The sequence below is a fragment of the Erithacus rubecula genome, assembly GCF_903797595.1.
Source record: "Erithacus rubecula genome assembly, chromosome: 3".
Lineage (NCBI taxonomy): Eukaryota > Metazoa > Chordata > Aves > Passeriformes > Muscicapidae > Erithacus > Erithacus rubecula.
Genome location: NC_136689.1, coordinates 5,605,811 through 5,619,880, shown reverse-complemented (window position 1 = coordinate 5,619,880; position 14,070 = coordinate 5,605,811). Strand labels below are relative to the sequence as shown.

The 14,070-nt window shown below is 40.1% G+C and overlaps 1 protein-coding gene across 1 annotated transcript; it reads right to left on the bottom strand.

The window, feature by feature from the left end:
• Nucleotides 1-2,453: 2,453 nt before the first annotated feature.
• Nucleotides 2,454-9,629, bottom strand: LOC306800446 (uncharacterized protein C9orf152). The gene is given in 4 exon segments (XM_079302551.1): nucleotides 2,454-2,780; nucleotides 2,782-3,290; nucleotides 7,905-8,296; nucleotides 9,496-9,629. Coding segments are annotated over 3 exon segments (813 nt in total). The 5' UTR covers nucleotides 8,134-8,296; nucleotides 9,496-9,629; the 3' UTR covers nucleotides 2,454-2,705.
• Nucleotides 9,630-14,070: the final 4,441 nt, after the last annotated feature.

Here is a 14,070-nt window from a genome sequence, read left to right as displayed (position 1 = left end):
GTTTAGGGCTTGACATGTTTCAACGATCTCAGACCTTGGGGAAGGTTAACAAAGCTTGGGGAGAAAGAGTTACTACTGATAGTGGACACAAAGAATGCAAAATTTACAGGCCAAAAGGACATTTGGCAGAACTCCCAAGATAAGGAAGAAACAAATAAAACCAACTCAGTAATTGTGCAGAAATCAGCTCCAACTGGGTAAAAGGTAATTCTGGCAGGGACACATCAGGACTCCTGCCCCAAGAAGCCCAAAGATTCAAAAGATGTGAAAGTGGTTATTAGCATAAGAAGCGAGAGAATAATTAACCAGTGGAAGATAGAATCCTAATGAAGAAAAGAACTGTCTAACTTGTAGCAGATGAACAATAATGACTTTGTTTGCTAAAATATATAAATAGTAAGAAGTTTTGATAGTGAGTAGAAGACCACCAATACCTACACTTGTACAACTCTGAAATAAACAATGTCTCTCTCAAGTGTCTAATTTTTGCCTTGTTGCACACCAATTAATGAACTCAGTTCTGTGACAGCAGCAGGAGCTTCTGGCTCCAGAGAATCTGATGGCTCATCCTTGGAATGTGGTGGGGGTCCCCAAGGCTGCCTGAGGCACTGCCCCTCCAGGAGAGTCTGGGGCTGCAGCCACCCCTCATCTGCCACCTCTGTGTGTGCGAGGCAGAAGTGTGCAGGGTTTTTTTCTGTAATTTTTCTGTATTTTTCTGGGGTTTTTTTTTCTGTATTTTTTGAAGGCAGCAGTGTTGCTGGTGAGATTTAGGGTGGGAGTTTGTATTTCCCCATCAGTGGGAGTGAGCAGGGTCTTGCCTGCTTGTAAGGCTGTCAGAAGTTAACCTGGGTTCAGAGACTGGGCTGAAGGAATATGTGAGGGGTGTGGAAAACTTGGAAAACACCTCAGGTTGTGGCAGTGCTCCAGTGTCACTTCTACTCCCCAAAATGTGAGGCTTCAGGGATTTGGCTGTATAACATGGGCTGCTCAATACTGTGTTTTGTATTTGAGGTCCTCAGGGGGCTGGGGCTTGTTCCTGGAATGTTTTTGGTGCCTGTAAAAGACATAAACTTTTCTTTTAATGAGTAACACCAGTTGCAAGTAACTCATGTGGGGTCATTCTTGCATGCTGTCCCAGCAGCAAAGAGATTTCATTTTATTTTACTCTATTTTATTTATGTGTAACTGAAATAATTGCTCAGCAGTGTGCTTTATTCTAGAATGCAGAACTGTCCTAATATTTTCCTTAGGAAGTCAGGCAAACTACCACGAGGGTCCCATTTCCTGCTTTGGAAATGGGAACCTCTGAGGGGTCATGGGCTTGTGAACAAGACACTGAACTAGAATTTCAGGATTCCACGTTTGTCCATGAGCATAAATCAGTCAGGCTTGCCTAGTGATAAACTCAGAGTAAACTTGCTTTATGGCAGTCTTGAGTTCAGTGCTTGGAACTTGGCTACATCTGTAGAAACTGATGAAAGCTCCTGCCCATGATGGCCACATGAAGAAGTAAACAGGAAAGGTTTTATAGATCAAGTGCCCTTCAGAAACAGGACTTTTTAGTATTTGAAGTTTTAGGCTTTTTTCTTATTTTTCTGTTTCATTTTCACTACAGCTGCTTTAGGAAAAAAACCCCAGAATTTTCTCATTAGACAATTGTGTGTGTGCAATATTGCAGTCTCTTGAAATGTTAGTATAGCAACTTTTCTCATAACTGAAACTACTCCACTAACAAATGAAAACTTATGAACTAATGAAAATGCTCTTTCATAATGTCCTTGGAAATTAAACTGAAAGATACTCCAAAGGAAAAATGCTTTTTCTAAATTAGTTCCAGTCAGTACAAGGCACAGTAATATGCTAGAGAAGCCTGAGGAAAGGACAAAGTGTTTGCATGAAAAACTTCACAAAGGAGTTAGTTACTTAGTCCATGCATAAACCTGCACTGACTTTAAAACCAAGGTTTTCAAGGTCTGTGTTTAATTAAGATAACTAAATCAATGAAAGGACAATGAAGCTTTTGAAGTATTTCCTTCCAGGGAATTTCTTGTTTCATGTGGACTAATTGTTATCTAGTATTTTTCCCTGTTATAACTATTAGGTATATCTATTTTTTTAAAATCATTCTTTAAATACTGAACTACTGTAAAGAAAAATACTCAGTTACTATGATATGCCATGGCTACCCATTATGAAATGGGGAGATATTTCCCATCTTTGTGAAGCCTACTTTTGAAAAAGAGACCTGTGTGAACACTTGCAGCCAGAAGTGGGTGATGCATAGACCCTGTTTGTGTCATTGAAAAGCCCCTGCAAGAGAGGGGCTTCTCCCTCTGAAGATCTTCTAGAAGGGGAAACCTCATTAGTTTTCTAATGAAGCATTGGGGGTAGATGGGAACCGAAAATATATTATGACAAATTTTATGTATGAGAAAAAAGTTGTATTTACTGAGTGTCATTACAACAATAGAAATGAGCAGATGTTTTATTAATTGATTTTAAAAATACATCAGAAATGATCTTGACTATCTCGAAAGTGAATTATGATATTATATGTTAAGAATTATAAAGATATTAAAGATTATATAGTCAGAATCTTCCATGACTAATAAAAGTAGTGGACCTCAGCAGGTTGATCTGTGTAACTAGAAAGACTACTTTGGTATTTTAAGTTTTAGTCTAAGTTTTTGACTAAGTTTTAGGTATTACTGAATGTCTTCATTGTGAGACATATAACCCAAGCCTCCTTGCTGCTTCAGAAATCCTGGGCCCTTTCCTATTTGGGAAAGGGTAAAAGTTCAGTTTGTTGCAGGCTGGCATGTATTTTGTAGCAGAAATCTGCTGATGTGCCCAAAGTGCTGCAGTGGCTGATTTCAGAGGAGGCTTTTGGCAGGAGCTTGAAATGTTGCAGCCGTTCTCTTTGCTGAGACTGTTCAACACGCTCGTGCTTCCCAGTTGCCTGAGCTCGGGTAATTCACCTGCTCCTGCTGATTTCTCGCTCTCTGCTGTGCTGTTTCCCTTTGAGATCAGTCTCTGGTTGTCAAAACTCCATGGTGAGCTGTTGCATTGGGAAAGATCCCAGGAATGTCCTTGTGCAGGGGCCTGCCCCAGGCGGTGAGTTCCCAGGTGGATGCGCCAGAGCAAGTCATCTTCTGAGTCACCACCTTTGATTGTCTCCACTGTGTCCTTCCTGACAGGGACGTCTCCTCTACATGACTTTGATCTTTTAACTTTCTTATTAATTAGGACAGGGTTGACAATTGATTCTGGCAGAACAGATTCATGTCCACCTGCAGGAGAAATGCATTTGTGCATGTTACTATGGTGGCAAACACCAAGGGTATGATTTCTGCAGCATAATCCCATCTGAAAAGCTTTAACATGGGTTTTAGCTGTGCTCTTTCTTTCAGTGGCTGAGAGTAGTGCAAGTTCTTTTGATGCCAGGTTAAAGAGTAGAACTACTTCATGCTTACTTTTGCAGCTCTGAGGGCATAAATGGCATCCTAGTTTTAGTCAAATGAAAATGGAAAATTATCAAGACAATATTGATCTAATTGGTACTCTAAGAGTCATTAACAGCACTGATTGAGAATCGACTTTCAGTAATTAATTGCTTGTGAGCAAAACTTCTAAGGTGAGTAGGGACTTGCTCAGTGTGTTGGCAAGTGCTGTAATTTGAAAGACAAAAATGTTCTGTTTGATACTGTTTGAAGTTTGTATTCACAACTTAATAATATTGTGACTATTTCCAGATAAAACAAGTTGTGAATGTCTTCTTTTTCTTAATAAGAGATCGTTAGCATTATAGCCTTGTATTTTAATATTTTACTGCAATTTTACTATTCTAGTCAGCATAAATTGTGTAAATAGCTCATCACACTAGTGTTGCCTAAATAATAACTTACAGGAATCTGCTTCCTCTGTGAAAGGTATAGAGTAGCTGTAACAATTGGAGAGATTCTGGTCTCCTTTTTTCCTTTTTTATTTTATTTTATTCTTCTACCCCTATAGCTTCATTTCTAAAGCACTATAAAAGTTGCTGTTAAAAATGTTTAAGATATTAGAAATTATAATTCTGCTTCAATTACTTGTAGCAGTCATCAGATTGCTGGACATGACTGGTTTTCTATGCCTTGAAAATGAACAGAAACTGATCTATTACAGTAAAGATAATTGTTGACACTAATGAAATATACTTCAGTTGGTATAAATTTAGTTTAAAATAGGGGTTGTCCGGAATGCTGGCCTTATTTACAGGGTTGACTTATAGTGTCTGTGTCTGTTGCAGTGTAAGTTTTGAAACACATGAAAGGGAGAAAGATAGACATAGAAGAGTCCTGATTATATTTTGAGTGTCTCTGCAACTGTTTTGAAAAGATTGTAACCCTGAATTTGAAAAGAAGCTAGTTGGAGTACGATGCTGCCTGCACAAAAACCCAACAGCACAAGCTCTGCTTCAAAGCTGCCTTTTGTGTCATCTTTACAAATGTGTTAGGAGATGTCAGGCCCAGCTGATTTACTGGCACCAATGGACATGTACAACAGGGATTTTGCAAATCAAGGGCTTTCACTGCTGCCTTTGGCTCCCATTGCTGAAACAACCACCCCAGCATAGTATCACAGACCATTTTCTGCTCCTTGGCCATGAAGGGTTGGTCTGATAAGGGCTGTTTTGCAGCATGGCTGGGAGGGAGAGCCATGACAGGCCACCTTGGTTCTCGTGCTGCCTTACCAAGAGAAGGCACGTGCAGAGCTTTGAGATACAGGTGTGTTTGTGCATCCATCTGTACAGTGAAGTGTGTTAACAGAATTTCTTAAGGTGACTCCATTCAGAGAGATAAGAACACACAGTCCTCTACCATGCAACAATGAAAATCAAAGTTATGGCTGGACCTCATTCAAGGAATAAAGCTGAGCTTGGCTGGTGACAAAAAGATCCACGTGCAAATCAGAGCCCTGTGTGTTCTGTAGAGCAGCACAGTGTAGCACCAAGCTGTGAAAATCAGGGCTTGTTCTCTGAATGTGAGAGAAAAAGCAAGAGAGAATGGAACTGAGAGACTGAGGTAAAGCAACTTTGCATGTTCATGTGGTGTTAACTGTGCTCTTTGCTGTACTGACATTGATAGGCAACATCAGAACATCTAGAACTTTATTAACTGGTCATCAGAATAATTATGATCTGTCTTGAGCTGATCAGAAAGTTCAGAGTGACAAATCTAGTCTAATTTTAATAGTGTGCACTGGTTTTGAGTTCAAGGTTGATTTGATTCCTTGCTTGGCTACAGGTGCAGCACATAAACTTGAGCAATGACCTTGGATAGAGTTGCAATAGTCCTGAACCACTGGCTGCTGAATTAACACACCTCCAGCACTGTCCAAACTTTTAAAGAAAGCTGCAAAGACCTTTCTTTCTGTTTCTCTGTCTTTTTTTCCCCTCCATGTAAATTGTGTACTCTAGCCTTTTTACAGACCTGTTTACCATCTGGCCATATGCTGTCATCATTAATAGATACTTTTAAGTTTCTGGAGTGGCAAAAGTTAATCTTATCTCAAGTTAGCTTGGGAAATACTTGGAAGAGTTTTCTGCAGTCAGAGTCCCAGTATTTATTCTGTTGTGACTGCATGTGCTGAATACTCCCACTTAATTCCTAAAGTAAATACTGCTTTTCAGCTTCTTAGCCAATAAATAATGAATACACTGCTGTATTGTCCCCTAACTGGTGCCTTTCAAATCTTGTCATGGTCTTTGTTCTCAAATAATCAGGAGTGGGCAGAAGAATGTGGCTGTGTGTATTGGGGAAGAAACAGAACAAAGCTGTTTTCAGGTGACTTTTTGGTTACTAACCCCTGTGTCAAAAAAAATAGAAGAAGTTAGAGTGTCCTAAGTTCTGTTTAAAGGTCCACAATTACATGACTCCTGCAGACACAAAGTGACATACAAAGCTAGAAGTCCTCAAGAAAACTTGGAATTACCATCCCAACTGTGGTGCAACAAATTCACAGTGCTCAAAATCCCTGTGGTTACACGGAAGGACAGGCAGGAGCAAAGCAGGGTTTTACTGGTAAGAATAAAGACCTCTGATAGGGACTTTTAGGTGCTCTCCTTCCATCAGAGTTTGTGTGTCTGGCCTTTGAGGTTTGTGTGCATGTGTGGGGTTTGTGGTGGTGATGTTGTTGTCACCCCCTTCCCAGCACAGCCATAATTTTAACCTCTAGGTAGGGAAATAATTTGCTGTCAGTACAAATCACTGACACATACATAGACTGCCTTTTGGAACTACCTGGAGTTTTGGGGTAGTGTAGGGCAATCCTGATATGGCAATGTTCATTTGTTCTCCATATATTCCTGAAAACTGATGCATGGAACAGGTGCAAAGTGCTGAGCCATGTAACAGGTTTTCCCAGTTTCCACAGGAATGTGTAAGATAAACTTCTAGGCCCTTGAGAACTCAGCATAACAAAAAACGTCAAAATTATGACTGCTAACAGTGTCATGAATTCTTTCCACACAGGTTGTTTGAAGATAGAAGTTCAGTGCAGCAGGTGTGCATGTATATAAAAATACTTGTATGTGGATTTTTAGCCATAGTACATTTTGAACTCCCTAGAAACTGTGTAGTTCTATTTTCTTACATATTTTAATCTTCAAATGACCTTGCAAAAAATCTGCTCAGATTACATTCAGTATATCTGAAACTTTATTTGAATCAATCTGAACAAAGACTTCTGCTCCCTTTCTTTAACTAACATTTTTTGCTATAACTGATTAGATGGGCTCTTTTGTCTTCAAGTTAGCTGCTTTCTGATACCTGATAAAATAAGGTTGTATATATTTTTTTCTTCCTCACAGAGATTTTAATTCTTTTAACATGAGAATTTCAAAATATGTGGATGAAAGGATATTGAATAAGCAAATCTGTTGCATAGTTCATAATTACATGCTTTTTTCTGATTGTTTTCCTCATGAAGTCTGGCACAGACAATGACTAGAACTGCTGAAAAATGTAGAGGAAAATGTAAATAATTAAATAACCTAAGTTTTACACTTGTTGAGCTAAATACTAATATGAGAGGTGAATGAAGGATGGATTTTATATTAAAATTAAATTCAGGAGACAAATTCATTAATTGTCTTAGTATTCTCAATATCACTCTAACTTGGAAAGCTAATGTATCAGTGTGGTATTGTCAGCAGTAGTCTAACTAAAAACTTCAAAATAATTGCAAGTTTCTTATATAAAATCTGTTTGACATGGCAGGTACACGAGTGATACATATTATTACTTGTTTTTCTAGTATGGACTTTCCAAGCAATATGCACTGAAAATACTTTCAAAATAGGACCTTTTGTTCAAAGCTTGTATCTTGGTTACCCACTATGACTTTTAATTAAAGGTATTTTTTAACAAAACCCCAGCTTGTGCTTGTTCCTTGATGTTTGTCATTGCTTCCTGTAGTTTTTCTTTACACACAGATAGAGAAGAGAAAAAGAGAAGGATGACCAGAATTGCTGGTTTTGATGGAAGCATTCAAGAGAGCAGAAATATTACAGAATACATTGCACAAATACACTTATCATAGACATGAAGAACATGGTTACTGTAACGGTTACTATTTATGTTTAGAACTTTATTTTACTGATATAAAACCTGTAAAACCTTACCTTAAATATGTTCATCTGTTTCAAATACATAATAATATTTCACTGACATGAAGCTTATTGATATAAATATAAAACCACCTTTCGGCAAAACTAATAAACCCCCAAAATGACAGAAAAGGAATTTACTTCTACCTCTAATGAAGCTGAACACAAAAAGCAATAAACTATATATTATTAAAGATTTAAAGAAATAATCTTTACATTACATATGCATTTTTTTTTCCTACAAATATAAGCGTACCTGTTTTATATACAATAATGTGTGGTTGCAGTTTTTGCTTCTGTTTTATATGGTCATACTGCTCCTCAAGTACGCTTACATCCATCTTGGTGAGCTTCTTATCACCCTCTGAAACCTGTGGCTCTGAGCTATGAGTCACTGAAAAAATACCAGTCACGTATTTGTAAGCCTTCACCATCTGTTCCAACAAGGAAGAAAAAGTCAAGCAGAAGCAGGACATTTCCTTCATTGTGCTGGCAAAAAAATGCAAGTCAAGTATGAAGCATCTGAGTTCTTCCTAAATGAAGGAGTAACTTTCTTCCAAGCACGGTGCCTTGTGTCAGGAGTTGCCTGCTCTGCACTGGAGCTGTGGATGTCACTCAGGTTGTTTTCATGCCCAGTGCCCGGAGCTCCTGCATACAAGAGTGCACGATCAGGACTGCATAACTGGATTTAATGTTTACTTAAGGTTGTGAGCATGTGAGTGTTTGCCAAAAAAAAACAGTGAACTACAAACCCTCCTTGAACACAGCCAAGTGCAGAAAAGGCTGGGTAGTACTGGTTTATGTAGCAATGCCAATTCTTAAATGCATGCTGTTGTGGAGGCATCTCCAGTTCCACCTGGGAAATGTATTTCTTTCTTTTCCTGTGTATTTTGTATCTTCCCTCCCCCCCACCCCGCTGCCCAACCTTTTCTTTAACTTTCAGTTACATTCTTGCTGACACTTCTTGGGGTAGTGAGGTTGAAGGGGAGGATTTATTAAGCTTTCATACTTTTGTACGTATTGTTGCCTTTCAAATAATAAGTTTAAAATATTCAGTGCTGGGAAAAAAAAAATATGGGCCAACAACACTTGGAATTGGGAGGCTGGAGACAGGAACACCTTACTCTGACTCATTCAGGACTTCTGCTGTTCTATAAAATGAAATAAACTACAGAAATAATAATTTTGTTAATGAGAGCTGACCAAACTCTTAAAATGCATGGTAAGCTACATTTCAAAACTTAATGTTAGCAGTATTTTCTCATAATGAGGCAAAATTTTGAAAAATATGTGGCTTTTGATCTTATCAGTTAAAGTATAAAGCTTTGCCTGGGCTAGGTACTTCAACTTTTTGTTCCTGAAATAGGTCTATCAAGGGCCCAAGACAGTAGTATGTAAAAACAAAGAAGTACTTAAACTGTAGTTTTGATACAATTGTGCATCTGCTTTTTTTCATGTAGGGACACATTTTTGGTAAGGCTTTCAAAGGACTATCTCAAAACTAACCTGAGTAAACAGTCAGGAGTATTTCCTAAGAGAATGCAAGACTGAGGTTTTTGTAACTAAAATGTCATCCTCTACAGACAATTTACCTTTTGTATGGCATAAACCAAGTAAAGAAATAAAGCATGAAAGCCAAACTGTTGATGGAAGGGGCAGAGAATTGTCAGAATGGCTGGCTAATAAATGCAGCTAATTAAGCAGCATTAATTTTTCCTAAAGACAAGGAGGAAAGGACAGGGCACAGCTCTGACACATCCCTCATGGCTGGAGGAGCAAAGGCACCAGGGCAGTGTCCTCTGCATCCCCCTGAGCTGGGATTGCCCTGAGCAGCCCCAGGCACCCACCTGCACCCCATGGATTGGCACTGCCTCCAGGGAATGCTCGGGAATCCAGCTCCCTGAGCTCCTTCCCAGAGTGAGGCGAGGGAGCATGGGATCTGGAGCAGCTGGGGCAGGGCTGTGGGCACAGCAGCAGCAGGGTCTGATGGAACTGTCACTGCCACTGTCACTGCCACTGTCACAATGGGCTGTGTGATGTATTCCATACAGCGGGTTTGTCCTGGTTTGAAGGACAGGTGTCTGCCAATAAAGGCAGAAGCTTCTCTTTGAAATGAAGAATGTAAACCCCCTCCCTCTAAATTATTATTATAATTTTGAAATTAAGGGGCTCTCAGGCAAAGATATGGGAATTAGGAATAACAGTTCTTTACTAGGAAAATTACAATAGAAATGCAGTATTACAAAGAACAATCCCAAAACACTGCCAGAGTCAGAATCCAAGCTGACACCTGTCAGTCAGTCAGGGTGGTGGCAGCAGTCCCATTCAATGGTGGCTGCATCCTCCTGCAGTGGCAGATGTGGTTCAGCTGGAGCAGTGCTCCTGGAGAAGGTGCAGTTTCTTCTGAAGGTCCAGGGATGATGTGGAAGGGTCTGGCTTTCCTCTGGAATCCAGTGGCAAGCAGGTGTCCTGCTATCCAAACTCTCAGTTTTTATCTGGGTAGGAAAGGCTTGTCTCCTCCCCTGGCTGGAGCATCTCCCAGTGGGATGATGGAATTTTATCAGTCATGCACTGGGACTGAATGGGCCAGCAGCAGATGATATCCCCTGGAGGGAGGATGGGCTGTGGGAAGATAAAGATGATTGCCCCAGCTGGTTTAAAGATGGCCCATTAGCAGAGAATATGTGCCAGGAGATAAGGGTCTTTGACAATAGGCTTTTGTTTATCCATTGGTCTCTTTTCAAGATACCTTGTGAGGGGATTTTTTATTTTTCTGGCTGAGAAGACTTTGTGTCCAGAAAGACATAAACCATAGCTGTTAAAGTGGTAATTGTCAAACTCTTATGAAAAATTGCACAGGTTTGTGGTACTGTTGTGGCACAAGAGAACTTCATCGAATCATGGAATGCTAAGGGTCAAAAGGGGCCTAAAAGCCCATCTTGCCTCACCTCCCCCTGCCATGGGCTGGGACACTTCTCACTAGATCAGGTTACTCAAGGAATTGTCTAACCTGGCCTTTAACACTGCCAGGGTTGGAGAATCCACAGACACCCTGGGCAAACTGTTCAAATATCTCACCACCCTCGCAGTAAAGAATTTCTTCCTGATATGCAGCCTAAACTTCCCCTCTCTCCATTTATACCCATTACTCCTTATCTTGTCACTTCAAATCCTGATGAAGAGTGCCTCTCCAGCTTCCCTGCAGATACTGGAAGGTGGCAATGAGGTCTCCACACAACCCTTCTCTTCACCAGGCAAGATGTAAAATCTTCTCTCTCAAAATCAGTTGTGCTACTACAGTTACATCAGTGTAGTTGAAATAGTTACATTCCCTTTGTGCACACATGGTAAGGACAGAAAGATGTGTTACACTCTGCTAAGGAAGGTGTGTTGTTAGATGGTATCAGGGAACTGAGTAATAAATTCCAAATTTTGTTTTCTGACAAAATACCAGGGGTATTTGGGAAGCAACAATATGTTGTTATAAAAATTTTATATAAGAAAAAGATGCTCTTTACTAAGACCCACTAAACAGCAACAGAAATGAGCAGAGATTGTATTAATTGGCTTTAAAAGTTATAAATATTTTAAAGATTATATAGTCACAATTTCTGTAGCTAATAAAAGTAGTAAACCCTCAGCAGGTTGACCCATATAATTAGGAAGACTCCTTTGCTATTTTAGGTTTTAGTCAAGTTTTTGACTAAGTTTTAGGTATTACTGAATATCTTCATTTTAAGACATATAAACTAAGGCTCCTTGCAGCTTCAGAAATTCTGGGCCCTTCCTATTCAGAAAAGGGTAAAAGTTCAGTTTTTTGCAGGCTGGCATGCATTTTGTAGCAGAAATCTGCTGATGTGCCCAAAGTGCTGCAGTGGCTGATTTCAGAGGAGGCTTTTGGCAGCATTTTGGGGTGTTGCAGCCTTTCTCTTTGCTGAGTTCTCTTTACTTGTATTTCTCTTTGCTGCAACTGTTCAACATGCTCAAAGCTTCCCAGTTGCCTGAGCTCAGACAGTTCACTTTTTCCTTCATGTTCCTCGGGTTGCATCATAAATGATTGACTGAATCAGGCTGAAATCCTGCAGATCTTGGGAATCCCCTTGGAAGTTCTGTGTCTGCAGGTGACAAGACTCTAGATATGCAGTGCACAGAGTTCTGGGCAGGCTCAGCAGCTCATATGTGTTAGTCTGCTGTAGCTGACTTGTTAGTAATTACTCCTGCCTTCCCAATATACTTGTGTCTTAGAGTTCTGTTACATACCTCAGCTGCAGCCCTTTCCTGCCTTAGCCAGGGAGAGAACAGTAAACACAATACTCTGTCAGACACTGTGGATACTCTTGAATTTGGCTTCTCTCTACCTCAGAAAAAGCACATGTCATGTTAGAATTGTTCTGATGTATTGTGGCTTTGTTAGGTCTATTTTGATGCTCAGCCTTCAGCAGTGACAGACACCTGGTGCTCTCTAGCAGGCAGTGCCTCAATTGCCTTGTTTGTCCAGTGTTCTGAGTTGTCACATGGAGTCTGCCTCTGGACCTTCAGGCAGTTGGCTTATACATTGGGACAGGATATTTAATTAACCTCATTATGGTTTGAGCTGGCATTCAATACAAACATTATTAATGGTCATAAAAGTTACCCAACCTTTTTAAAATTCCAGTCACGCTGTTTGACTCTCTGACCTCCTATGAAAGTGACTTGTGCATCGTGCCTGTGTGTGGCAGGAGGAATTACTGGGATAACATCCTTAAACCTGAAACATAAGCTCTGCCTTCAGAGATGTGAGCTTCACTTCTCATTAGAAGAATATTTAACATGTAACGAGTTTGTATCTGATCAGAAATTATTATAAATTATTTGTGCTGTGCCATTCCCTCGGGATCACGGAGAAGCCATCACACACAGTCACATGAAGGGTTTACACAAGTCAGTCCCCTCCCAAGCAGTTGCAGGGGTAAGCAACAGAACCACAAACCAGGTAAAGGTGCCAGATGGCCGGTGGAACAAAGGGAATGAGTCCAGGTGGTACAGCAGAGTGGAGGAACTGCAAACAGGATTAGCTCAGCCAGTCCTATATACATTGCAGTTTGTTTGCTTTTCAGGGAAAACTTGTGAACAGTCTTCATGGAATTGTTAAGGCTGGAATAAACCTTTAAAATCAGCAAGTCAACCCAGCACTACCATGTTCACCCTTAAACCATGTTCTCAGATGCCATTCCCCAAATGTTTTTTGAATACTTCTGGAGATGGTGACTCCACCACTTCCCTGGGCAGTCTGTGCCATGCTTTATAACCCTTTCCATGAAATAATTCATAAAATCCAATCTGAACATCTCCTGGTGCAATGTGAAGCCATTTCCTCTCATCCTGCCACTTGTTACCCAGGAGAAGAGACTGACTCCCATGTCACTATAACCTCCTGTCAGGGAGTTGTAGAGAATTAAAGGTTCCCCCTGAGCCTCTTTTTCTCCTGACTGAGCCCCCACAGCTCCATCAGCTGCTCCCCATCAGACTCGTGGTTCAGGCCCATTCCCAGCTCAGTTTCTCTTCTCTGGACACACTCCAGCAATGTTTTTCTTGTCATGACTGGCCCAAAACTGCACACAGGATTTGAGATGTGATTGAATCTGTCTCTGGAGGTGTGTATGGGTTTGTGTGTGTGTGTTTGTGCAGGTACACTTTGCCATCAAGGCATGTCTTTGTGTCTGTGTATACACACACACACACACATATACATACATACATGTGTGTGTGTTTTTTGTGAATAATTTGCAAACAGGATATGATTAATAGAATGAATTGCAGCTCTAATCTGCACAGCATCAGAAAGTACATGAAGTTAATTGTGACTTTGATGTGCAGTGAGCTGATGTAGCTAATCCTTATTATGCCATTGGGATAAACTTGAAAACAGATTACCCACAGGTTCTGCTCTTACATCATAGTGGAACAACTTCCTTTTAGGTATTCCCTGCTTAGCTATTACTAATAAATAAAAATAAATTCCTATTGCCATACATGCACACCGTGTGATTTCTTTTTAAATCAGTCAATCAATCTTTAAATCAAGTTACCTGGAGCTCCTGTACACTTTCCCAGTACTCAGCAGGTGGCACTATTGGAGTGGAGTGACTGTGCTTGCCTGAGACTGAAACATCAGATATCTCCATTGCTCTAGGTTGTTGAGGAATATAAGCAGCCAAGCCATTTTCTATCACTGGCACATGGATCTTTGAACAGCACTATAGGTTCTGAAAACTTATTGCCATGATTAATTTTGTGTCGAAAATTGTTCTTTTTTAATTGAACAAATTCCTGATCAAAACATCACCTGAATGGTTTTCACTTGATTATCCACTGAAGTGCCCTGTTTCCCTTAAGTCTTTTCTTCCATCACAATGGAACCAATTCTTCGTTTCCTTGAG